General features: G+C 49.4%; 1 protein-coding gene across 1 annotated transcript in view; it reads left to right on the plus strand.

The window, feature by feature from the left end:
- Positions 1-23,372, plus strand: part of CTBP2 (C-terminal binding protein 2) — a gene marked incomplete at both ends in the record, with an annotated part of 45,331 nt that extends 21,959 nt beyond the window's left edge. The window contains 8 exons of the mRNA XM_080621116.1: positions 12,108-12,262; positions 13,519-13,663; positions 17,098-17,304; positions 18,445-18,659; positions 19,635-19,765; positions 20,203-20,330; positions 21,680-21,797; positions 23,192-23,372. Coding sequence (XP_080477242.1) covers positions 12,108-12,262; positions 13,519-13,663; positions 17,098-17,304; positions 18,445-18,659; positions 19,635-19,765; positions 20,203-20,330; positions 21,680-21,797; positions 23,192-23,372 — 1,280 coding nt within the window. The remainder of the gene's footprint in view (positions 1-12,107; positions 12,263-13,518; positions 13,664-17,097; positions 17,305-18,444; positions 18,660-19,634; positions 19,766-20,202; positions 20,331-21,679; positions 21,798-23,191) is intronic.
- Positions 23,373-26,118: the final 2,746 nt, after the last annotated feature.

Genomic DNA, 26,118 nt, shown 5'->3' on the forward strand with positions numbered 1-26,118 from the left:
CCTCCCTTCTCCCTTAGTCTAAAAAACCCCCATGATTAAATGATAATATTCTAAGATTTGGGAGTTTGTAACCCATCAGTGTATTGTTATTAATCCGTGTACTTCCTATGCTGTAGGAGATAAGATGCTATTGTTAATCACATTTCCAGTGGGAGGTTTTGTACGCTCACCCTGACCTCATGGAATCTTTCCAGTTTTGTGTTGAGTGTTTCCTTTTCTTCTTTTCAGAGTGCTTTTTTTGCCCTCTTTATTTCAGTTTTTGATAGCCTTCTGCATCATCCAGTGCACCCATTTAAAAGTCCCTCAATCCAGCTTAGCCTCAGCTGTATTAATGCATGGCTGCAGGGCACAAACAGCTAAAAAGGGTTGTATTATGTGGCATCTCTCAAATCTGTTTCCAGAGCAGTTGGATAAAGATTGAGGTGTTTTGGGGGGTTATGGGTAGGGGTTTTTTTCCCAGCTGAATGGCTCAAAAGATGTCAGGGCAGGAGATGCTGGTGATCCCCACATCACCCCATTCCCATTGAAGCCTCCAGCAGAGCATGCTCCTCTGGGAAGGTGGCTGCAGGCACAGTGTGGGATCCTTCTTCATTTTACTGATGTATGTGGGGAGACAGCTCTACAACAACATTAACAATAATACAATATATTAGCTAAGGAACATGGGTTGAAGCAGGAGTTTCTTTTCCAAACTTTTCCTTGAGCATTACATCTTCTTAATGCAGTCTTGACCAGTAAATCCTGCCTGAGGTAGAACCAGTCTTTTCCAATAAGATTCCCAGATATTTGGGTTCTGTAGGATTCAGTAAGTACAACCCAAGGGGAAGGTTGAAGCCAGCTGGTTGCTCCCCAGCACTGCCATTGCCTGCAGGCCCATGCCCAAGCAGAGCTGCTGGTCCAGAGTGTCCAGGGGATGATGCTCCTGGATGCTCTCCTTTGCTTATTGCCCTCTATAGCTGGGAAAACCCACAAAATGAGCAGCCTCCCTCCATAAACTGTTCCTACAAAGGGTAAAGTCAATTCTCATGCCCATCTTTCCTGTGCTGTGTGGTGCAATCATCATCTTTATCTCCCACAACAGTGCACCTTCTTGCCTAGCAAATAAACTGATGATGTGCCCTGAGGGAATATCAGCCTGATCCAAGAAAGCATTTCCATTAAGGACAGCACACGCTGAAGTATGTGCCAAGCTGAAGTACGTGCTTGAGGGTTGTCCTCAACCGTGGTGGGTTTCCTGGTGACTTCCTTGGTATGAGAGCAGAAGGGCCAGGAGCTGATGAGTTTGGGAATGGTCACCCTGCCTTTGTGGAGTACTCAGGGCCACAGAAGTAGTGGAGTGCAGTGTGTTTGCTACCCCTGGAAGAGCAGGTGAGCTTTGGTGGTTGCTGAGCCTTGTTTGCTGTGTTTTTATGGTTCTAGGTTGCTATTAAACGTTAACAAATTCAACTTGTGCCCTTATCCTACAATGCACTTGTGAAGCATTAGTTGTAAAAAGTGAATCAACTTTAATGGCAAGAAGCTTGTAGTTAAGTGCTTTTGAGTGTTAGTATTTAGGGGTTTTTTTCTCACTTAGCTATGATCTTGTGCTACAGGGAAGTGAGGGTGTTTATCTTAGGGAAATGAGTGGGATTTGCAAGCATTCAGCACCTCCCAGGACTTTCCAGGGTTATTGCCTCACTCATATATTTCCACTTTGCATCCTTTTCTGCACAGGCCAAGGGGAATGGCTTGAACCTGGCAGAGGGGAGACTGAGATGAGCTCTTAGGCAGAAGCTCTTCCCTGTGAGGGTGCTGAGGCGCTGGCACAGGGTGCCCAGAGAAGCTGTGGCTGCCCCATCCCTGGCAGTGTTCAAGGCCAGGTTGGACACAGGGGCTTGGAGCAAGCTGCTCCAGTGGAAGGTGTCCCTGCCCGTGGCAGGGGTTGGAGCTGGATGAGCTTTAAGGTCCCTTCCAACCCAAACCAGGCTGGGGTTCTGTGATTCTGTGGTCTCAGATTCCTCAAAGAGTGATGGGAGAGACTCTGAAGGGGAAAGAAATTGAAAAGGAAGGGGAAGCAAGGAACTAGGAAGACAAAAGCAGGAGCCTTGTAAAGGCTGTGAAAGTGCTGCAGGAAAAGCTGGAAGCATGGCAGTGGTTGGGCTTCTCCATGCCAAGGTTTCCTTCATTTGACCATGGAAGAAGAGTAGGGATCTGAGAGCAGCGATGTGGCCAGGAGCAGCGACAGGGAGAAAGTTCCCAAAGCTCCAGCACCCTCAGCAGCAACGTTTCACATTCATAGGTCAAACAGTGCCTGGTTTGATCTCCAGAAGGGATGACCTTGCAACAGGGTCGCTGAACAGACGGTTCCAGCTGGGTTTGTGTGCTTGGCAAGTGCCCAGGAGCTATTTTAATGGGTCTTACAAGGGACGAGGCCTTGGCAAGACCTGTGGGGTTTGGAGTGAGCTGCCCATCTCTTTTCCTTTAGTAGCTAGCAAGGGTCACTCAGGCTATGGAAAAGCCCCCGGGAGCACACACATGGTGTGGCTCACAGGGCTCAGGGACAACCCGTGTGCTTCTCTTTCTGTTGGTGCACACAAAGGGCATCACTTGCTGCTCGTGGCGTGAAGGTTTTGTACCATTTATCACTTTGAATGAAGATGCTGGACAAGGATTCCCGGCCTATGGCAAGGGGTTGGAACTGGGTGAGCTTTAAGGTGCTTTCCAACACAAACCATTCCAGGATTCTATGATCCAGGTGGATTTAAAGGATTGAAACCATTGGGTGCAATCTGGGTGGTCGCAGCTCCCACCTCAGCCCACAGCCCATCTGTGGTGTTTGCAGGAGGAACCGAGGCAGCTGCCACCCCTCTTTGGCACTTCATACTTGGCCAAAGGTTGCTTTGGGAGGCTCTTAAACTCAAGCTGGGTTCTCACTGAAGGCTCACACATTGCTCTTATGGAAAGAGCATTAGTTAAAGCCTGGGCTGGATCCTCCGTGGGCTGTTCTCCCTTCTTGCTGTAAATGAATGACTGGAGATGACAACAGCTACAGGTAGACATAAAGATGAGGATTTCTCTTCCAGAGGCTCCCACCTCAGCAATGCGGTCCTGTCTCTCCAGCTTGCTCATTTGTGCAGGAGGAGCATCACCATACAGGGAATGCTTTAAGCCAACAGGGAACAGCAACCACTGTCCTCCCCAGCACAGAAAATCCTCTGACACCATCCCAGCCCTCCTCTGGGACCTATAGAAAGCCTCCAGCAGATCTCAGAATGCCAGCAGCAAAGCAGAGCAGCACATAGGAAACTGTGTATATCTTGCTTGAAAGATTGATAGCACTTTCTGTCCAGCATAATGGGAAGGACTAATGCCAGCGGTTAACGCAAGCATAACTGAATTCCTACAGTACTTCCCAACATGGAGTTTTCTTTGTTTCCCACTCGCAATCACTCATTATCAATGTGCAAACACAAGTTTAAAAGGTGCCAGTGGCACACAGACAGCCGGTGTGACTGAAGCCCTCGCTTCCCAGAAGATGGATCCAAGTGCCTGCTTTGATGGATGAGCTTTTGTCTTCGTTCATGGGGAATTTCCACTCTAAACCATAAGGCTGCCAGTTGTGTGTGTGATGAAACCAAGTCTGCACCCCACAACACTGGTACATTGTTGGCAGCCCCGCTGCTGGTCTCGTGGTGGTCTTGGGTGGTGCTTAGGCTGTCCCCATGCCAGGGTTGTCCTGCCCGTCAGCAGGCTCATCTTTTAGCCTTGATTTGTACATCTCATCTTCCAAAGCATCTTTATAGCCTCTGAATCCCTCGGGGTGATTTGAAGCCCAAGCAGCCTCCTGCCCAGATGGCTGATATCAGCAGCTCTCCCCTGCGCCCTTGTGTAAAGCATCAGCATCGTTCTCCTTGGGTTTATTTATTTGATCTTCTTTTAGTTCTTTTTGAACCAAAAAGAAACAAGGAAAGCTGTCCTTTTCCTGGAGCAGCTCATTTGGATTTTACTGCTCTACTTTGTTTCCACTTGGATACAAGGAAAAAGATAAATGGATAAAGAGAATAGGGAGGGACCCGAAGGAGAGCTGGTGTGGGATGTCATCCTTCCTGCATGGTGCCGTATGGCTGGAATGTGTGTCTCAGTGGTGAACATCATGAAATATAAGGAATATATACTGCAGCTGAAGTGGCAACACTGGAGAGAAAGCATGTTCTCTGGGTTCTGGATAATATCAAGAAAGCCATCTGCTGAGCACAACGAATAGAGTTGGTTTTCAGCACTGGGCTTGGTAATGGAGCACGTTCAAGGAGAATTTATTGGGGTTTTTGCTACCTTCTCCCTGTTATTTTTAGTAGGAGCTGCAAAGCTCAGCCCTAGGAGGTGGGACAGTTCCAGAGCCCATATGGAGTCTGAATCACAACCACAACACAACCCCCTAATGGGTTTTTTCCCCTTTTCCTCTATCCCTCTCTTTAAATGAAAAATAATACAAGACACTGAGCTCCTCTGAGCATTATTTCCCCCAGGTGCTTCTTTTAGCGTCTTGGTAGCATCCCTCACCATCCCATATGGCCTCTCCCATCTGCTCTGCTGTCTCTCTCATGTGCCCTGGCAGCTCCCATTGCCTCCCCAGTCACCATCGCATCCATCCATCCCCTGCTCCCCACTCCTGCCTCTCAAGGTCCCTGCCCAGCCCTGAGTTCAGCACATCCTCAGGCCCCCCATCTCCCTTACATTGCCATTAGAAGTTTCACCCCAAGGCCTTGCCTTGCTCCTCTTGAAGTCACTCCTGTTAACCCAGCTGTGAGCTGGGGTGGAAAGTCACAGGTTGGTGTTCGTAGGCACAGATTTACTGCCCTGGCAGCCGGGGAATAACCAAAATCCTAGGGCATGAGGGACGTGGAGCTGTTGGAGCGAGGGCAGAGGAGGCCATGGAGATGTTGCGAGGGCTGGAGCAGCTCTGCTCTGGAGCCAGGCTGAGAGAGCTGGGCTGGGTCAGCCTGGAGAAGAGAAGGCTCCTGAAGGGGAGACCTTAGAGCAGCTCCAGTGCCTGAAGGGGCTGCAGGAAACCTGGAGAGGGGCTTTTGGTGAGAACAAGTGGAAGGTGTCCCTGCCCATGGCAGGGGATTGGAATTGGATGAGCTTTAATGTCCCTTCCAACACAAACCACTCTGGGATTCTATGTTTCTATGAACACACCAGTGATTTGACATGGCAGGTATACAGCAGAGATTACATAGTACTATTCTATTACTGGTTTATTGTATTATAGCAGTTTATATACTTGTGGCTGTATCTAGAGTGCTCCTGGATGAGATTTAATTCAGTCCACAGATTATATCATAGAAGAAGAGTGCTCCAGAGTTTTACAAAGCTTCTGCTTGGCTTTCCTGCCCAGAGACTTCATCCTTGTGGTATCGGCAGTGGGTTACATGTATCTCAGTGCTTTAATAGGGGTATACAAAAGGACGTGAAGAGGTGTACCTGTTTCTGGTGTGTGTATCTACAGGAATTCAAGTAAGAGTAAGAAAATACTACATGTATATACTCCGTGTATTTCTTCTGAGCATTTCTTTGTGGTTGCTGTCTCTTGTGCAGCTCAGCTGAGGACTGCAATCACGGTGTTTGCATCTGCTAACAAGGATATTGTTTTATATGGGAATTTCCCATTCATTTTTAAAAACACATCCCTAAAGGAAGCCCTGAGAAGTTATCTGGAAAGGGAAATGGCAGAAAGCCAGCTCTCATGTGCTGACGGGAGGAAACGTGCTGGAGGGGTCAGGAGTTTGCACAGGCTCTCCCCAATGGCAGGTACGAGTCTTTTCCTTCCCAGCAGGGCAGGATGGGCCTTGCTGCCTCTTTGCCCATCTTCCTGGAGCTCTGGGGTTTCTCTCAAGTGTGATTTTCCACATGGACCTGGGGGTTTTCCCAGTGGTTGGAAATCACCTCTGCTTTGCCATTGTCCCCCTTCCGTTTGTGAGTGTGGAGCCCCATCAGCTCCAGCTGCCATATGGACATTGGTCCAAACACCAGGTCTCCTGTGAATGAGAGGATTTCACACTCTTTCCCTGGTAGGATCCTGGCAGTCTTAAAGATGCTTTGCTTCTATAAAAATAATCATACCATGATTAGTTATAAAACACTGTATTTGTTGTCACTTTCTATACTGGCTTCTCTCCGTGCAGTACCAAGTGTCTCCAGAGTATTTGCAATTAGAAATAACAGTAAATGTCTGTTTGTTTGGGTTTGTTTTTTTTCCCCTGACTGTATGATAAGACTGCACTTTTGCATACGCATTTATTATGAGAAGCATTTATTAATAGGAAAAGTTAAGCGAAAGAAAGAGCATCACTTGTGCAGAAGAGGGGGGTGGAAATCAGTGCTTTCCAAAAAACATCCCATCCTCACAGAAACCTTCCTTCAGCACTTTTTCAATGGCACCTTCACAACTTGCACCTTTCTGCTTGCCAATGATGCTGCTACAGCTTGAAAACACCTGCTGTGTTATTGGTGACCCACAGAGGAGCTTCCCCTCCGTGCATCCCTAAAGCAGGATCAGCTCTGTTTTACAGCCACGGAAAGGGTGGTATGAGGCCACTAAGGAATAGGGACCACTGAGCAACCTTGGAAGGGCACTGCAGGACCCTGGCTTGTAATGCAGGGATGATGGCTGGGACAGGAACTCTGTGGAAAATTTAGAGTGCTCAAGCAATGGCAGTGTAAGTTCAAGAGAAAGATGTGCCTAGATCCCCTTGTCCTCTACTTGGACACTGGATTTTAGGGAGGCTGACAGGTCTTTTGATGTTTCTATTAGAAGGTGAAGCATTGCAGCCTGCACCATGCACCAGTTTTGGCTTCCATGGCTGAAAATCAGTTTGAGAGCTCCAAGGCAGTTTGTGGAAATGCCACCGAAATCGCTCTGCTAATGGACTTACTCCACTCTCTAATGACAAATAGTAAGATGCAACACTAACAGCATTAAATAGGAGTGAGATGCAGAGATTTTTTTTCCTCATTTCTTGGATGAGTGTTGTCTCTGCTGTTGCTGCCTCTGGCAATGATGATGGCAACTGGAAAGAATAAAACCCAACTGCTCCAAGCTGTGAGCTGCTGCACGCTCTGGAGCTGGGGCATCGCACAAGGACGACCTGCCCTCATCACTGTGTCCTGCAGTGGCACGATTGGGATGACGGTGATTTGGGGCTGCTTTCACCTATCTGGGACAAACCGGGCAGGATGGATAAACTGGATGGATACCCCCAAGATGATGTGAGCCCTGCCCGTAAGGGAGTGTTGTTTCTGATGCTAAAACCCAGTTGATTTACACAGCAAGAAGGAATGTGGCCCCTCATTTCAGGGTGCTAGATGAGATTGATCAGCCCAGCCTTGCTCTCCTGCAGTGCTTTGTGTTTGTTTTCATGGTGCTGCTGCTAAAGGCTATCAGCCTGTTTCTGGAGCCTCGTTCAATATGCTCTGCATGGAAAGGCATGTTTCATTTTTAAGTTGAAGGGGGGGAAAAAAAAACCAACAAACCACACACACACACAAAAAAAAAACCCAAACAAACATAAAACGCAGCGTGGCACAGATTAAATCCATTCGAGACAACTCGAAGAGGGGGAAAAAAACCACCCCGCCGTATGTGCAAGTCAATAGGAGGAGGGGAGTGGTGGAAGGGGGGAAAAAGCAACTGTGACATATACAAACCCTTTAGTGTGCATAGCAAAAGATTTTTTGGCTGGCACTCACATGATTTTATTCAAGGGCTGGGAAAGAGCTACGATTAGTTAAAAGCTTCGGCAAAGTCTGGAGGGAGTGCTCTGAAGAGTTGGGAGCCGCGCAGAGGTGACCGTAACTCCTCTCGCAATTCCAGGCTATTCTTCTGTGGCTCAGGACAAAAGCCTTTTCTTTTCCCTGCGTGTTCAAAGAGACATTTGTCTTGAGATGTTGCAGCTGTGGGCCACGGGATTGCCTGTTTGAAGATACCCCCTCGTAGACGAAAGGAGAGGCAACGCACTGAAAAGTGGTAGTATTTTCTCGTGTGTGGGTTCCCCCCCTTCCTCCTCCCTCTCTCCTCCTCCACTGCCATGTGTGGTTTTTAATAAGAAGAAGAATGTGGAGGCAACATTTTCCAGGCAAGGGGAAATTTCCTGTTTCTTTTCTGTTTGGTTAATAAAGTGTGTAGTTGACTGTAAAACTGTAGCTACTTTGTCGTGAGCGGGTAATTCAGGCGAGCGTCAGGATCGCTTCTCGATGCACTTTTATATACTGCAAGTGAACATGTTTAAAGCCTTTTTTTCCCCCCTTTCTTTTTCCTTATTTCATCTATTTCCTTAATGCTGCGTGGCGGAGGCAACTGAGATTAATAAGAATTAGGCAAATGGCTTCTGCTTTTGTTGCTGTGAGATAGTACCAGCCGTCTTGCGGTCACACAAAGGCTGCCATTTAGCAGGGAGCACTCCCTAATTCTCTTGGCAGGGGTGCCATTGGGATCGGATACAAGTGGGTGGCAAAGGGGAGGAGCGGCAGGAAAGGACAAGCAGGCTTTGTGTATTAAAAATGAAACAAAAGCACTTTATACGGCGGGGCTGCGTGCAACAAGCCGGGGTGGAGTTTGAGTTCTCAGTGTGACTGCAGAACCTTTCCTGGGGTTTCTTTCCCCCCCTCTCCTTCTTTCCATAAACCCTTCCTCCTCTCCCTCCTCCTTACGAGCTCTCCTTGCAATGCTGGCGAGGGTCCTCGGGCTGGAAATGCCTACAGAAAAATAGACAACAATACTTGTTACAACTCTGGGAGCACGGCTGGGGGTTTGCGTGCAAAATCAGCTTCAGATGGTGGGGGAGATGCTGGATTTGGGAGGCTGATCCCACTCCAGCTCCAAGGAGAGCTGGTCCATGGCGTTGTATCGCTCAGTGGAGTGAACCCGGTGGTGCTGGAGAATGAATGGGTTAATGCTGTGATGTTTGATCAGAATTTAAGGGGGGGAGCGTGTGGTGTTTCATTACTTTCCGATCCGTGGCATACCTCGTTCTTAATGAAGCAGGCGCATGCAGAGCAAACGTGCTGTATGAGCAGGGGTGAAAAGGAAAGCGGACTGAGCACAGCTTGGTTTTGTCAACTGAAATGGTTTGGGGTTGAATGTGCTCGTGCAGGAGGTAGGAACCAGGATGGTGAAGAGCAGATGCAGGGTGGTGGAGAGGCAAGGAGAGAGGCTGGCGAGGAAAATACGCTGTGGGTTCAGCAGCAAACCTGCCACTGGTTTTTGTTAAGGTGTCATTTCCATACATTGTGCACTTCATCTCGTATTGATTTGCTCCAAAACTTTCCTTGTCGGGCTGAAGTAAATTCCCTTGTTGAAGATAAGGAAATGAGAGACCTGCCTCTGACAACCTCGCAGTTCCCAGCCAGCATTCACCCTCGGTGACTGCACTTCTGTGTGCGGGCGAGGGTGACGTGCCTCACAAGCCTGTGTCATCGTGCACAATTACAGCCCTAATCCTGAGCAAAGACACAGATGCTGCTCCAAAAAAAAAAAAGGAAAAAGCTGTGTTTTGTTTGACTTTCAAAGAAGCTTATGCAACGGCAGCATAATAAACCGTAATGTTTTAGGGCTCAGATTAAAGGTGAGAGTTTCAGATAACCCACGGTTTCATCTTCTATGTGCTACGCTCAAGGAAGCCACCACAAGCTTCCATGTGCCCATTGCTCTGCCTTGAGAATGATCCTGGTCCTCAGTTGGCACTGAGCTCAGTTTGTCCAGATAGAGGATGTGTATGGATGGAAGTGGTAGCCACCAGGGCTAGGACCACCACGGCCACCTTGCTTCAGCTTCCTTTGTATTTACAGTTGTGGTGTGAGGCTGCTACGTGATGCTCTAAGCCTTGGAGATCGTACACATTAGTGTTTAAGTCAGCGTTGTAATTCAGTGGCTTGTTAACCTGAGAAAATAATCTAGCTGTGGTGTAGGGCTTCACGTAAGGATTGTGTAAGCGCTCTGAGATTTGTACATGTTTTTATTCTTGCTTATCTGCTTATGGCAAGCTTCTTTCCGTTATCCAAATCATCCCGGCACTCTACCCTGCCTACTGATACACTTGCACTTCCATCTGGATGAAACGAGGGCAAACATCATGTATTACTTCCAGTACATGCTAATGGAAAGCTCAGCAGGAAAGACAGGAGGACCTGTTCCAAAGACTTTCATGTGTAATGCTGGGTATCTCCAGTCAGGTCTGCTGGGTTGGCTGGTTCATCATGTCTTAAAGCAGATTCAACAAAACAGGAGCAGAGAGCCATTAAACCCACTCCGTTGAACCTGCCTGTTTCCATGGAGTTCTTTTTTGCCCATGTAAAACTAAAGTAGCTTCATGGTACCCCATTTTCATGCGCAGCAGGGTGGCTTCTCCCTGGGGAGATGCTCTTGGTGCCAGCATCACCCTGGCCCATAGTGCCTGTCTGTCACATACACATCAGCTGGTGGATATCTTACTAATACTTTACCTGGCAGCAATGTGGGCAAAAAGGCACATTTAATTTTCCCTTTAAAAAGAAACAAATTAGTTGCTCTTCTCATTAGCTTTTGTCCCTCACTCTAGTACCAGCTGGTGGAGGAGCCTCCAGTTCTTGGCTTTAGTCTGACTCACTCCAACAGTGCCACAGACAGTAGCATTTGTTCTGTAATGCCCTGTGTGAGATGTTTGACCTGCCAGAATACCCCAGAACAACTCCATGGAGTTCCCTCAGCCAAGCCCTGTGCTTGGACCAGCAGTTTCACTGCGAGTAAGTAGAGATACCAGTGATGTGGCAGGGGAAAAGGTGCTGATCCAGGAGGAGTGAAGGCATTCACTCTGTCTATCAGCCCCTCAATGAAACGGATCTCACAACCACTGGGCATAAAGGTGAGCCAGATGTTGGCTGGTAGCCCTGGAAGCTTCTTGTGCTGAAGTAGAGGGGTCAGTTAGGAAAGGGGCTTTGTGGGGATTTGGAGGTTCAAACCCAAACCCTTCAGTCCTGGCTATCTCATGGTACAGTAGCAGTAATAAAACACCACTTTGTGCCCTGAGCACTTACTTCCCCTTCCTGTGTTCTTTCAAAACCCACCTGGGTAGCCAAAAAAGGCAGATAAGATACGTTGTACAGATCCAATGTAATCCATGCCCTCACTGAGTGGTCAAAGGAGGCACAGAAATTTGAGTGACTTGTCCAAAACTGAACTGGTTAATTCCAGGCAAAGCAATACATAGGGTATAAAATCAGCCTTCTGCAGCCACTGGTGGTGATTGTTTCTTTCCTCACCTCTGTCTGGAGAACATCTTGGGGTGAAATGGGAAAACCACAGCACAGCTGAACAGAGCCCTCAATACAAACTGTTTGAAGGGAGCAGCCCATTGAGGGGTGTGTCAGTGTGACAAGAGCAGTGTTCTGTGTGTGCACTCGGTGCCACAGCAGCCATTTCATCCTGTATGGGCAGGTCCTTCGTGCTGGCTCCTGGAGCATCCTGTGGGATACAGGTATAGACCGGGTTTGATTTTATGAAGTAAGCTGAGCTTTGCTGTTCCCAGCCTTTTGGTAGTTGGTAATAGAACAGAATATAGGCCTGAATGATAAAGAGGTCTCTGTTATCCTGCTTTTTCTGTTATTTTCCAGTAACCCCTTTTTTTTAGCAGATGTCTGCTTGGATTTGTCCTTCAGAGGTGCTCAAAATGGTAAAGTCATTCCTTACAAAAACAGACCAAGTGCCAGTGGAAAGAAATCCCAGCCCTCCTGCAGGCAGGGAAAAACTCACTGCTGGCTTGGGTTTCACTCCTAAGATGTGAAATAAAGGAGTTGAAGAGGTGGCAGCTCTGGCTTATGTGGTTTGGTTGAAATGTGGCCTGTGTTGGGGAGGATCAGCACAGTGAAGATACATCCCCATTGAGTCCCAATGTTCATCGCTGTCCTGTCAGCAGGCCTCCCTGTGTTTATACCCCAGAGCGAAACCTGGACCATGTGCTGACTTTGCACTGCATTGCCATCATCCCTTGATATTCACTGTTCAACCTGAAACCATGTGCTGCTGCTCCTCACCCACCACAGGGACCACACACAGGTACCGCTCGCTGTACAAACCATGCTCCTTCTGCTTGCAGGTATTCGCCCCCAAATCATGAACGGCCCCATGCACCCACGGCCGCTGGTGGCACTGCTGGACGGCAGGGACTGCACGGTGGAGATGCCCATTCTGAAGGACCTGGCCACGGTTGCTTTCTGTGACGCACAATCAACTCAGGAGATTCATGAGAAGGTAACGGGAGCTACAATGGTAGCTGCGGGTGGTGTGCTCTGGTCGTCCTCTCCCTGCTCTTCTTGAGCAGAAAGGGTACAAAGCTGCTCTCTGAGTCCATCAGCAGAAATCACTGCAGGTTAAAGTTCATCGAGGCTGTTTTAGAAGCCAGATGTTATTTGGGGAAAAATAGTCACCTTATCTCTTTGCATCAGGCTCTTTACATCAATAACGCAAATGTTTCTCATGTTGTTTAAAGTCCACTTGCTCAGTGCAGCACTAACACTCTGCACCTCTCCAGGGTGCAGCATGGTTGCTCTGGCTTTGCTAACACCATCCCACACTGCAGCCGATGGGTCTCCTCGGGTCATTTCTCCCCCTCGGGCAATGGGTGAGGTTTGGGCATCACGCAGGCAGATCTCTGCGGTGTGGATGGGTGTTATGGGTGTTTCTGCTTGGAAGCTCAACCACGTGTAAATATTTCTTTAAAGCATATTGGTAGTGCATGTTTAGAGAACTCCAACGAGGTCTGAAGTGATCAGAAATCACTTTCAGGATCTGGGAACGAGAACTACAAATAGCAGCAGTGCTGATCTTTGCAGTGCTTCAGATATTAAATGAGGGGGAAGGAGGAGGGGGGGGGTTGTGAGGCTCTGACAGATGATAGATGAGCCAGTCCTGGAGAATTTGGATAGGTCTTGAGGTTACGGAGCTCTGAGATAGCTTATGGTGAGCGCTAATGATGGTTTGAATCTTCGCTGAAGGGGATGAAGTGCAGCCTTATGTGATGGCACAGCCTCATGTGGATCTTTTTAGGTACTCTTGAAAACCCACAGAAAAGGTTAATGTGAACAGTGTGACAGGGACTTGAACGAACAGCATGCAGAAGTAGGTTGAGGAGTCATGAGTGACACACGGTCATGTTCAAAACCAGCTGATACCGCTGTGAAACCTAATTCCTTTTTAAAGGCAGAATTCCTGCTGTTGGGAGCAGAGGGATAACAACCTGAAAAGGGTCCGGGTGAGTGACAGGCTCAGTTTTCCGCTGCCTTGGCTCCTCAGATGTAATAACATCATTTTCAGATGCCCGTTTAGTCTGTTCCCAAAGGGAATGGTCACAGTATCGGTGCGTCACACCCCTGATGGCTTTGGTGGCAGCCTGGGTCAGACAGTAGTAACTCAGCAGTAAAAATAGACCCTTTATTGTGTAACACCCCTGATTCAGGAGCCGCAGATGTCCCGTCCTGGTGGCTCCTGAGCCCTCTGTTCTGTTGCAGGTATTAAACGAAGCCGTTGGGGCGATGATGTACCACACCATCACGCTGACTCGAGAAGACCTAGAGAAGTTCAAGGCCTTACGGGTCATTGTTCGAATAGGCAGCGGCTACGACAACATTGACATCAAAGCTGCGGGGGAGCTTGGTAGGTCTCAGCTCTGCACCCAGTTCCCTCTATGTCCTTCTGAGTGTTTAGAATCAGTACAGGTTCCTGCTGCTTCCCATGGGAGCGTGTTGGTGAAGCAGAGGTACAGGCAGGACCTCCCAAAGGGGGTCGACTCAGGCCCTGAAATTACAGGTGCGGTTTAAATTCTTCTGCATGCAGAGATTATGATGAGAAAACTTGATCATGAGCTGAACAGAACGGTGCAGCATTAGAAGGCAGCTTTTAGACTCATACTGTGTCAAAACTGTTCCATCTCAGTCCCTTGTTCCTGTGCTGTCCCTAGTTCCACGTGCCTGCTTGTGCTAACAGATATTTGTATGCCTGTTCTATTTCTGAGTTGATTTAGCTTTAGAAACATTGGAGGAAGGGTGGGTTAGTGTGTTTTCTTAAGTGAGATCAGTCTCCTGATCTGATCTGATCTCGTTCTTGAAGTGATAGAATCTTGGAAAGGTTTGGCTCAGAAGGATGCTTAAAGCTCATCCAGTTCCAACCCCTGCCATGGGCAGGGACACCTTCCACTAGAGCAGCTTGCTCCAAGCCCCTGTGTCCAACCTGGCCTTGAACACTGCCAGAGATGGGGCAGCCACAGCTTCTCTGGGCACCCTGTGCCAGCGCCTCAGCACCCTCACAGGGAAGAGCTTCTGCCTAAGAGCTCATCTCAGTCTCCCCTCGGGCAGGTTCAAGCCATTCCCCTTGGCCTGTCCCTACAGGCCCTTGTCCAAAGCCCCTCTCCAGGTTTCTTGTCATGCCCACACCACTGGGAAGGCAACGTGTCGGATGGTGGAGCAGGAATTGTGCATTGGGTTGTTGCTGCTTCCTTTGCAATCTCATCAAAGGTGCCTCTGGAACCTGAAAAAGAGCTTTACTGTGGGCACATGTTCCATGGGATGCCAAAATAGAGAGGGTCACGTTGTCAGGAAGGAGACCCTACATCTAGCTATGGGATAGTTCAGCATGCCTTGGTTTGAGGGGTACATGCTCAGACAGTGCTGGGGTCACCCAGTTTCCATACTGGTTTGGTTGGTCACAGAGACCTTTGGTTGCACACCTCCAGCTACAAGGGCTCAGCTGTAGCCTGATTTTAACAGCTGGGTTCTGACTGGTTTTGATCATCCCAAGATTCAGTCTATCATCAAGCACAATAGTGTTTTGGATATCTTGTATTAAAGGTTATCTCTGGGGAAGTGAGGAATAACAACCATCTCACGTGAGCCGTTTTACAGAGATAATTGTGATAAGAGAGTTTCAAATAGCCATTCCTATAAAAAGCAATTCTTAATACACTGAATTATTCTCTTTTTCGAGAGGAGAACAGTATCTTCCCAACATAATGGTTTCTTCATGTTTTAAGCTCTTCTTGTTATTATCCATTATAACAATATTCTGAGGCTTTGAACACCGAGAAAGGACAAATATAACGAATAAGGTAATGGGATGCTGCAGTATAATCCTTCTTTTTATACCTGGCAAATTGAGTGGCCAAATGATGTGGTTTCAAGTAGAAAATGTAATGACTACCCACAAATGTAGCGTAAAGTTTAATTGGGTTTGCTTTCCATAAGGTAGTTTTTAGACTGTGCAGGCAGTAAATGACGAGGGTCTAAACGCTGCTGGTGGGGCTGGGTTTGACCCACCATAAAACCCCCCAGAGCAAGATGCTGGTGTTGAACCATCCACTGTGGGTGTTTAATCCCTGGTACCAGCAGCTCCTGTAGGTACAAGAGTAAATAAGGGTGTAAGAAGCTGATGGAAGGGCAGCCTGGTGTCATCCAGCTCTGTAGCAAGTGGTCCATCAGAAAGGGGCGAGTGCTGGCAGGGTTGGTGATGGGGACCCTTGGCAGAGCTGCAGGCTGATGGAGAGCTACCCATCACCTTCTGGTCTCTTCCGCCATGAGCAGCCACAGCCTCTGCCTACAAATGGGCAGGAGCAGTTGTCTGACGCTTCAATGTGTTTTCTTCTTGGGAAGCTCTCCATTCCCTTTCATTAGGGACTTGGGCAGGCGGTTGGATGGCTTCTGGGCTGCACCCACATCTCTGAGGTAAATCAAAAGGTCCCCTCTGTGGAGGCAATGGGGAATGTAAAACGAGACAACATCAGCTTTAAGAGCTTGTGGGGACCAGAGCCTCGTGTCCCTGTCACCTGAAAGGGAGAGGAGGTGAGCAGTGTTGGTTGGTGGTGGGTCTTTTCTCCCTGCAGGGTCAGTTTTTCTCCCAGTTCCCATAAGTCTGTCAAATAGCCACAGGGTGGAAAACAGTTTTACAAAGGAATGGAGGGACAGGCCAAGGGGAATGGCTTTAACCTGCCAGAGGGGAGACTGAGATGAGCTCTTAGGCAGAAGCTCTTCCCTGTGAGGGTGCTGAGGCGCTGGCACAGGGTGCCCAGAGAAGCTGTGGCTGCCCCATCCCTGGCAGTGTTCAAGGCCAGGTTGGACACAGGGGCTTGGAGCAAGCTGCTCTAGTGGAAGGTGTCCCTGCCCGTGGCAGGGGTTGGAACTGGATGAGCTTTAAGGTCCCTTCCAACACAAACCAGGCTGTGAGAAAGAGCAGAGCAGCTCCTGAGAGCAGGGATATTGGCAGGGGATGGGATTTTGAATCAGTGCCCCTCACAGTGGAAAGGGATTTTCTTACTCTTTCTGTATCTCCTGCTTTTTTTACCCATGGTTTCTACTCAAAGGCCCCAGTCCAGTAAAGCTCCTCAATACACATCCACCTTTAAGTGTGTGTGCAAATCACATTGAATCTGGTGGGATATCAGCATGTGCTTAACTGCTCTGCTGAATAGACATGACATTAAGCACATCCTTACCCATGTTACCTAAGCCAGAGCCCGGACAGGGAGGCATTTTCAGTGAACTTAACACTTACAGCTCCCATCAGTTTAAGATAAACCTTTTGTGGCTAAGGAACAAATGATGATGAACACGCTGTGGTGGTGGTGCTCACCCCATGCCTTGCAATGGGGTGTTTTGACTGTTCTAGTGCTTGTTATTGGAAGGCGAATCTGGCCCTGCCACCGACCTGGTGCACCATCCTGCCTGAGTGCACCAAACCTTGGTCCCTAACTAACTTCATGCTTCAAGAGTCTTGTTCTGGAAAAGGAGTGACTTCTGCCTGTGAAATTTAAGTCCCTTTGATGATAGATTAAACTGCAGTAAGACCTTTGCTGCTGCAGTTACTCTTGTGTAGCTTGTCCTTCCTCCTTGAGGATACAGGGGACCCCTCAGTGTTACCGGTCATGGTGTGTTTTGCAGAGATTTCAGGCTGGCGCACCTAAACCATGCACATCCTTAGTAACCATCACTCCAATGCTTTAAGCAATGATGCATTTGGGTGACATGAGGGTGAAGGGCTGGATCCCCCCATCCGCTTTGCGCCCTGATCCATGGCTGTGCTCTGGGGCATTGCTTCCGCAGGGATCGCCGTCTGCAACATCCCCTCGGCCGCAGTGGAGGAGACGGCCGACTCCACCATCTGCCACGTCCTCAACCTGTACCGCCGCAACACGTGGCTCTACCAGGCGCTGCGGGAAGGCACGAGGGTGCAGAGCGTGGAGCAGATCCGGGAGGTGGCCTCCGGAGCTGCCCGCATCCGGGGGGAGACGCTCGGCCTCATCGGCTTCGGTACGTTGGCAAAGGGATGTATGTGGTGTGATGCTGGCACAGGGCTCATCGGCTGAGGAGGGCTCAGCACCAATTCACTGCCCTTGGAAGGACCTAAAATGAGCATTTTCCAAACCAGAACTATTCATGTGACATAGAGAGAACGTCTTACATTGGACTGGGGGGGGAAGGAGATGCATTTTGTCAGCCTTCACTGAGTCCAAGAAGGACCACACCTGCTAATGCTGCCATCCTCTCCTACAAAACCCATTCCTAAGTCACAGCACCACCAGCCCAGCTCCTCCTGAGCAAGGTTTGTCTTCAGTTCACCCATAGCTATAGAGAGTTTCAGCATCAGAGGTAGCACCAGCACCTCTGCTGACAGCCCTCCTGGGTATCCCTGTTGGTAGCCAAGCCCAACCATGACACGATGGGTCAGGAGGTGCATTGAGGCAGCAGCAGCTCACCCAGCACTTGGTGGCCAGGCACACACAAAACAGAGCAGAGATTTGGTGAGGCTGGGGCAGGAGATTGGGGTCAGTCTGGCAGGGTCAGGGTGAGGATGGCAGCACGTGCCCAGCTGTGCGCTCACATCTGGCTGCCCACGCAGGCACCCAGCTGATGTCCCCTTGTCAACCGCGCAGCTCTGGGGCGCCGGTACAGCATTAAGTGTGTGTGTGTGTGTGTGCATGGGGGGACATCACTGTGCACCCAAACCAGGCACATGCTGGGCCCCTGCACTGCTCCCAGCTGGAACAACAGACATTCAAACCATTGAGGCTCGGCACGCAGGGCACACGGAGCCTGCCCAGCCTGTGCAGGGGCAGGCAGGAGGCCTCCAGCGATGCTGCAGCCGTCGCCCAGCACAGCATCCACACAGCCCTTTGCTTCCAAGCCACGACAGTTGTCTCTGTCATGCCCGATTAACCAGCCAGAGGCTGGAAACCTCCCATCCCAAAGAAGCTGCCTGAAAGAGAAGGTGGTGCTTTTTGCCTTCCCTTTTCATCACTCCTTGCTAGACGCAGCACCACAGAGGATTGTTCCTATGGGGAGCCCAGGGGGTCCCACAGCAGCCCTGGGGCCACGCTGGGGTGTCAGGAGCTCAATGGGAAGGTGGGAATGGGTTAAACGAGCCCCTGTCTCTGCTGCCTTCGCACACAGGTCGCACTGCGCAGGCGGTCGCGGTCCGAGCCAAGGCGTTCGGCTTCAACGTGATCTTCTACGACCCGTACCTGCAGGACGGGATTGAGAGGTCCCTGGGGGTCCAGCGGGTCTACACGCTGCAGGACCTGCTCTACCAGAGCGACTGTGTCTCGTTGCACTGTAACCTTAATGAACACAACCACCACCTTATCAACGACTTCACGATCAAGCAGGTAATTCACCTTGTGTGCATAGGATCATAGAATCACGGAATGGTTGGGGTTGGAAAGGACCTCAAAGCTCATCCAGTTCCAGCCCCTGCCATGGGCAGGGACACCTTCCACTAGAGCAGGTTGCTCATGATCAAGGAGATGTTCTGCTCTTCAGCGGGGTTCCCTCTGGTCATGGCCACTGCCTTGGTGCCTATCAGTTACCTCCACATTTCCTGCTTGCACCCAACAGCCCGTGTGCCTCCCCACTGTGTTTGCTGGGGTGTAGCGTGCTGCCAGGTAAGTGAGCCCTGTGCCCATGGTGTAGTGGCAATGGCAGGAGCAGGTTTTGTTTGGCAATACCACCCAGAGCTGGACTTCCTGTAGAAAACCAGAGGAGGCCACGAGGATGATCAGGGGCTGGAGCACCTCCCGTATGGAGACAGGCTGAGAAAGTTGGGGCTGTTCAGCCTGGAGAAGAGAAGGCTGCGTGGAGACCTCAGAGCAGCCTTCCAGTGTCTGAAGGGGGGCTACAAGGATGCTGGGGATGGACTCTTCATCAGGGACTGTAGTGACAGGACAAGGGGTAACGGGTTCAAACTGAAACAGGGGAAGGTCAGGTTAAATCTAAGGCAGAAGCTCTTCCCTGTGAGGGTGCTGAGGCGCTGGCCCAGGGTGCCCAGAGAAGCTGTGGCTGCCCCATCCCTGGCAGTGTTCGAGGCCAGGTTGGACACAGGGGCTTGGAGCAAGCTGCTCCAGTGGAAGGGGTCCCTGCCCGTGGCAGGGGTTGGGACTGGAGGAGCTTTAAGGTCCCTTCCAACACAAACCAGGCTGGGATTCTATCAAACCACATACACCAGGATGGGGATTGCTTGGGGCTGGAGCGCAGCAGCACAGCATGGGAAGGCCTGGCTGGAAGCACCCCGGGGCACCCGCTGCTGCATCGGGATAGGGTAGGACCAGGTCCCGGCATGGAGCTGACTCTCCTCTCTCTGCCAGATGAGGCAGGGAGCGTTCCTGGTGAACACAGCACGCGGGGGGCTGGTGGACGAGAAGGCCTTAACCCAAGCCCTGAAGGAGGGACGGATACGAGGGGCTGCGCTCGACGTGCACGAGTCTGAACCGTTCAGGTACCGCTGCTGCTCCTGAGGCTGTTCCTTGGGGTACCATCAACACACAACACCCTGAGCCTGGCCACACCGTGGGGCTGGGAAAGCCAACACCCTGTAACACTGGTGTGCTGGGCTGGCACCGGGGTCACAGACGCAGAGGCACCCCAAGCAGTGATTCCCATGGGAGCACTAAGACCTACCCGCAGCAGGTTGGGTTTCAGCCCTGTTGGCTCTTGCTTCATGCATTTTCATATTGGAAGCTGCTCCCTTTCCTTCTGTGGCCGTTTGGGACTGGCAGGACCCTGCCAGGCTGCCCCCCAGCCCAGGGGCCACGGGTGAGGGGCTGGGGAAGGAGGCTTGCATACACGTAGGGCAGGCCATTTGCTGATGCTGACATCCTTTACTCTCTCTTTAAACACGGATTAATGTCTGTTTCTTCCCCCCCCCACTCTCAGTTTTGCTCAAGGCCCGTTGAAAGATGCTCCTAACTTAATCTGCACCCCGCACACGGCCTGGTACAGCGAGCAGGCGTCCCTGGAGATGAGAGAAGCTGCTGCTACTGAAATCCGGCGTGCCATCACAGGTACCCAGCCCGTGTGGGTGCTGGGACGGGAGCAGGAGGGGCAGGGATGGGGCTGCACCATGGCCATGTCCCTGCAGGAGACTGGGGAAAGGGTTTGAATCCCGTTTCCTCCCAGTACAAGAGCTGAGAAACCAAACTTTACCTTTCTGTCCTTTGGGTGTGTTGGTGGTTGCTGAGGGGGGTTTGTGGGGTTTGGGTTTGGTTCTTTACATCAGTGGGGCGCATGTGCAGCGTGGCAAAGACTGATGTCTGCGACTGGGAAATGACGGTGAAACACTCACTGCAGCAATAATTGCTGCCCCTTTGAATGGTGTTAACCCAAAAGATGCTGCAGAGCATCACAGACGCCATGTGAAAACCCAAAACCAGCCCCATGGAAGGATTCATGTTAACGTGGAAGGCACAGCTTCATGTCGGGCCGGCCGCTGCTTTGAAAGCAGTGGGTCAAGGGAGCAACGTTTCCTAAAGCAGAGAGTTGGGATGGGGTGGGAAACCGGTCTCCAACCCTGCACCTTGGGATGGCCAAAACCTCCTCCTGAAACAAGGGATATGGGATTTTTATCCCCATCCTTTGCAGTAACTATATATATATATATATATGATTTTATATATATATATATTGATCAGGGGACTGGAGCACCTCCTGTATGAAGACAGGCTGAGAAAGTTGGGGCTGTTCAGCCTGGAGAAGAGAAGGCTGCGTGGAGACCTCAGAGCAGCTTCCAGTATCTGAAGGGGGCCTACAAGGATGCTGGGGAGGGACTCTTCATCAGGGACTGTAGTGACAGGACAAGGGGTAACGGGTTCAAACTGAAACAGGGGAAGTTTAGATTGGATCTAAGGAAGAAATTCTTTACTGAGAGGGTGGTGAGGCACTGGAATGGGTTGCCCAGGGACGTTGTGAATGCTCCATCCCTGGCGGTGTTCAAGGCCAGGTTGGATGAGGCCTTGGGTGCCATGGTTTAGTGTGAGGTGTCCCTGCCCATGGCAGGGGGGTTGGAACTGGATGATCTTAAGGTCCTTTCCAACCCTAACTATTCTATGATTATATATATATACACATATATATATACACACACTAATAGTGTAACATATATATAGTGTATGTAGTATATATACAATAACTATATATATTACAATAAGTATATATACACACACATAGTTATATATATATAGTTAGTGTGTGTGTATATATATAGTTATTGTATTGTATACAGTTATATATATATATATAGTTAGCGTGTGTGTATATATATATACACACATATAAACGAAGAAATTGTAGCTTACGAGGGGGTGCTAAAGCTGGGACCCTCCTGACACACACTTCCCTTTATTGCCAACTCCAGGGCGCATCCCAGAAAGCCTAAGGAACTGCGTCAATAAGGAATTCTTTGTCACAACGGCTCCGTGGTCAGTAATAGATCAGCAAGCGATTCATCCGGAGCTCAATGGTGCCACGTACAGGTAAAGCGGGGAACAGGAGCCCCGCCGCTCCCTTGGCTGGGCAGGGGATGGATTTGGGGTGCCGGCTATAAAGTGAGCCTGAAAGCGCTGTAACAAACACCCTCTGTGCTGGCTCAGCTGGTGGCTGAGATCCCCCTCCCTGGGGACCACAGTCGCAGCACGGGGGTTACAAGAGATGCTTGATGTAACCACGGGGTAAAGCCTCTATTCTGCTGGGCCAGCAGCCGCTTGTACAGCACCACTGTTAGTGCTGGGACCCTCCCCAGGCCCATGAGCAGGTAGATGGAACTTCTAAACTGAATTCACTGTGAGCCCAGCCCAGCTTGTGCTGTAATGAGCCAGGGGGATATCTCCAACTATAGGCCCATAGTCAGGTGGCCTCATTCCCATCTAAATCCCAGGAATTAGGGTTACTTACTGCTCCAGTTTGTATAGCTCAAGGGATGCTGATAGGAGATATGAGGTATGAGGAGTCAGCTGGAGCACGGGCACCCTTCAGCAGATCACCATTGCCAAAAATACTCTGAGATACCAAAAAACCCTGCAATTCACTGGAGCAATTGCTCACTTTGACCAGCAGAATGGGTAGACCAGAACATCCACATCTGGTGAAAGCATACCCCATGGTCCTGCTCCAAAGCACAAGGGTGATGATGCCCTTATCCTGTGATGCCTTTACAGCCTTAATCTCTGCCTCTGCCAGGTGCTTCATCCAGGCTCAGCTCCCCCAGAGCCATGGCCCTGGTGTCCCTGTGAGCTGGTACCTGGGATCAGCTCACATCCATGGGCAGGTAGAACCTTCCTTCCCCTCTTCTTCCCTAAGGAGATGGTGGCTGGAGGGAGCTGCCTGTGGCTGGGGCCCTCAGAGGGTTTTGGCCTCGTTGCCCCCATGTCACATTTTCCCTGCTCACAGCTGAAGAGATTCTCATTTAGTGTCATGGTTTGGACCACACATAACTCACCCCGCTCTTAGGAAGGAAGATGGACTAGATCCAACCCTGCTTTTCAGCTGTGCTCTCTGGTTACATGAGGAAGATGCAGCTCACTTTCCATAGAGGGATAACTTACAACCAGGTGTACATGTCCAAAGGTACTCACAGGGATGAGTGAGTAAGAGCATGCTAGCGTGTGGTGCTTCAAAGAGCATGCAGGGGCACCCCTTACCCAGTTTTATAAGAGAGAGGCTTCTTTATGGTTCTAGAACCTGTTAGGAGGTGGAGAACAAGGTGCAGTCCTGTTGTCAGAGTGGAGGACACTCACACAGAACACAGTGGAACGGGTTTAACACTGAGCTACCCCTTGTAATTAAAAAGGAAACCGGGAATGGGATCTCTGCCTGTTTCCTCTATAGTCTCTGGGATGCCCAACCTGCCTCTCTGTGTCCCCTCTCCCAGGTATCCACCTGGGATGGTCAGTGTGGCACCGGGAGGAATACCAGCAGCTATGGAGGGCATCATTCCCGGCGGCATCCCTGTCACTCACAACCTCCCCACAGTGGCACATCCTTCCCAAGCGCCATCTCCGAACCAGCCCACAAAACACGGGGACAACAGGGAACATCCCAACGAGCAATAGCAGCTAATTTAAAAAGCACTCCATAAACTTAGGACCAAGAGACGTTGGAAAAGAAGTTATCCACGGACTAAAGGAAGCATTTGATACGAGATTTGTAACGTTCCTTTTGGACAGACGCATCATTGATGATCCCCACAAAGTGACAGCGGTCAATGGGGAGAAGGCCTGAAGAAGTCACCTCAACTGAAGCGCTGAAAACTCGGATGTGATCCATGAATGAGCAACTTCTGTTCTTGTGTGTTCAGTTTCCTTCATCTGTGCATCAACCACATGAATAAAGAGAGATTCTTTCCCCCCCCACCTTTAATTCATTGGGAAGGGCAGAGCTTCTGCACCAGTGTTCAAACCGCTGCGTTCAACCACCACTACGGAGTTAACACGGATGCGGCTTCAGCCCTTTCCTTACTCCTGGATCTGGTCACCTCTTCCAACAGGAGGCATTAGGCCTGGCTTAGAGGAAAACCATCCTAATAATCATAGGGCCAGTAATGGAAGTTCTCCTGCCAGGCTTAAGCTGGGATCCATGGGATGAGGAGGGCAGAAAGGGAATGGCCACTGCCCTGCTAAGCTAAAGGAAGAACCCAACAACTGCCCCATACACTGAATAAAGTAGCTGTGCATCCACCTCTGCCCTGCAATGATGCAAGACAAAAAAAAAAAAAGAGTAAAAAAAAAGGAAAAAAAAAAGAGAGAAGTATTAAGTTTCACACTATTTGTACTCAAATATATTTTCTCAGTTTTAAATCTGCAGCTATTTTATCAAGTGGAAAGAAAAAAAATGAAGTCTTGAGCTGGAAAGGGCTCAAGAATAATGTTGCATTTCCTTATGTCTCAGGAAACACTTTTTATGGGAACTTGTCAGACTGTCTCTGAACAAACCCCCCCTTTTTTAGACATGGGTAAAAAAAAGTCTTCTTTTCTTCACGTGCTATTTTATACAAGGACACTTGGACCACGTGCTATTAGATGTGACTGATTTTAACAAATCCTCTTAGATTTGTATCAGCTTAGTTACATGTTATACTCATAGTCTTTTGTGAAGCATCGCCTTTTTGTTTTTAAGAGATGGCCGATGTTGAGCCTTTGTATGGGTACATTCCTGTTTCTGTGACATAACAAAATACCTGACGCTGTCCCAAGCAACCAGAAAAGAAACCACACAACCCGATGGCTATCAGCAGTATGTTTTGTTTTAGTGTGTTACCGGTCCTGTATTTGTTTCTTGTAAAGGTGGACATTTAGCGGTCAGTGCAGTTTTCAATAAAAAAAAGTGATAAAATTCCTATCATTTCCGAGAGGTCGGAGCTCTGGTTGTGCTATGCCCTCCTCTGGAGCCACATAGAGAGCAGGTAAGTCCTCCTTAAGTAACTTCAGTGCTCACAAGCATGGGCAACAGAAGGCGATGATGGTCCTTGGCTTCCAGAAGTGCCATGAGGACTTCGGTCAAGCTTGTGGGTGCAGGTTGGTTGTAAAACTGCTACTGAGGGCCTTCAGTTTCTTATCTTGACATTCAGGTGGTGCTGTTTATAAGCTGAAAAGTTCTAATCTGTGAATACTTGACATTAATCACACACAGCCTCAGTGGAAAACAGCTCAGATGGTTTCTCTTAAGGTACAAAAGCAGCTATGCCTCAAACAGCATTTTGTGCGTGTAACTCAAGAAATGAAGCATTAAGAAAGCGCACAGGAACCAAGGTGAAAACATGCCCAAGAGGGGCCGAGGCTTTGAGCCTTGCTATAGAAATACCTGCTCTTTTGATTCCACTTTGAAGCAGTGCCAGCACACATGGAGCTAGATGAGACTGAAAAAATACTGAAACCAAGGAGTGGTCCAGGGTACAAAACTGGGTATTCTGTTTGCTTTAAACTGAAAACTAGGTACCAGCTTCACACACTAAAAATGAGGTCACCTTCTACAGATGAGTGACTACTTTGTGTCAGTGAGAAACAGCACATCAGGGATGATCCATGAACACTACAAGACATGCCGAGGACACAACAGGTTAGTTACAGAGAAAGGGTTTGGGAAATGCTGAAATGATGGTGAAAACCAAGAGGACAAAGTTTAACTGATGTTAAGTTTTAGGGTTGTTTTAAACCAGCTCTGGTACTTTGATTTAGGTTTAACCTGCCAGAGGGGAGACTGAGATGAGCTCTTAGGCAGAAGCTCTTCCCTGTGAGGGTGCTGAGGCGCTGGCACAGGGTGCCCAGAGAAGCTGTGGCTGCCCCATCCCTGGCAGTGTTCAAGGCCAGGTTGGACACAGGGGCTTGGAGCAAGCTGCTCTAGTGGAAGGTGTCCCTGCCCGTGGCAGGGGTTGGAGCTGGATGGGCTTTAAGGTCCCTTCCAACACAAACCAGACTGGGATTTTGTGAAAAGTGGCAAAAAGGAAAAGCAGCACTTACTAAGGGTCTCCACATGCACACAAACCCATTTTGTTAATGGAGTAAAGGCGATCTAGTAACATTTGCCATAAGCCATGCAGCAGCACTGTGGAAGAATCAGAATTACTAAATTTTAATAGATTAAAACCAAAAGAAATACAGGGATTTCCACTGAGGAATTCGTAAATAAAACCAGGGAAAAGAAAATCAACCAGCTGTAAAGGAGGTAGCAATGAAAAGCCAAGTTCTGTGCTAGGGAAGCATGTGCAATAGTATGAGGAAAGTACCACTGAGAAACCCAATTTGATGTGTTATCTACTTGGCCGAGAGAGCAGAACTTGCCAGCAAGGTGCAAGGTAGCATC

The sequence above is a fragment of the Psittacula echo genome (assembly GCF_963264785.1).
Source record: "Psittacula echo genome assembly, chromosome: 6".
Taxonomy (NCBI): Eukaryota; Metazoa; Chordata; class Aves; order Psittaciformes; family Psittacidae; genus Psittacula; species Psittacula echo.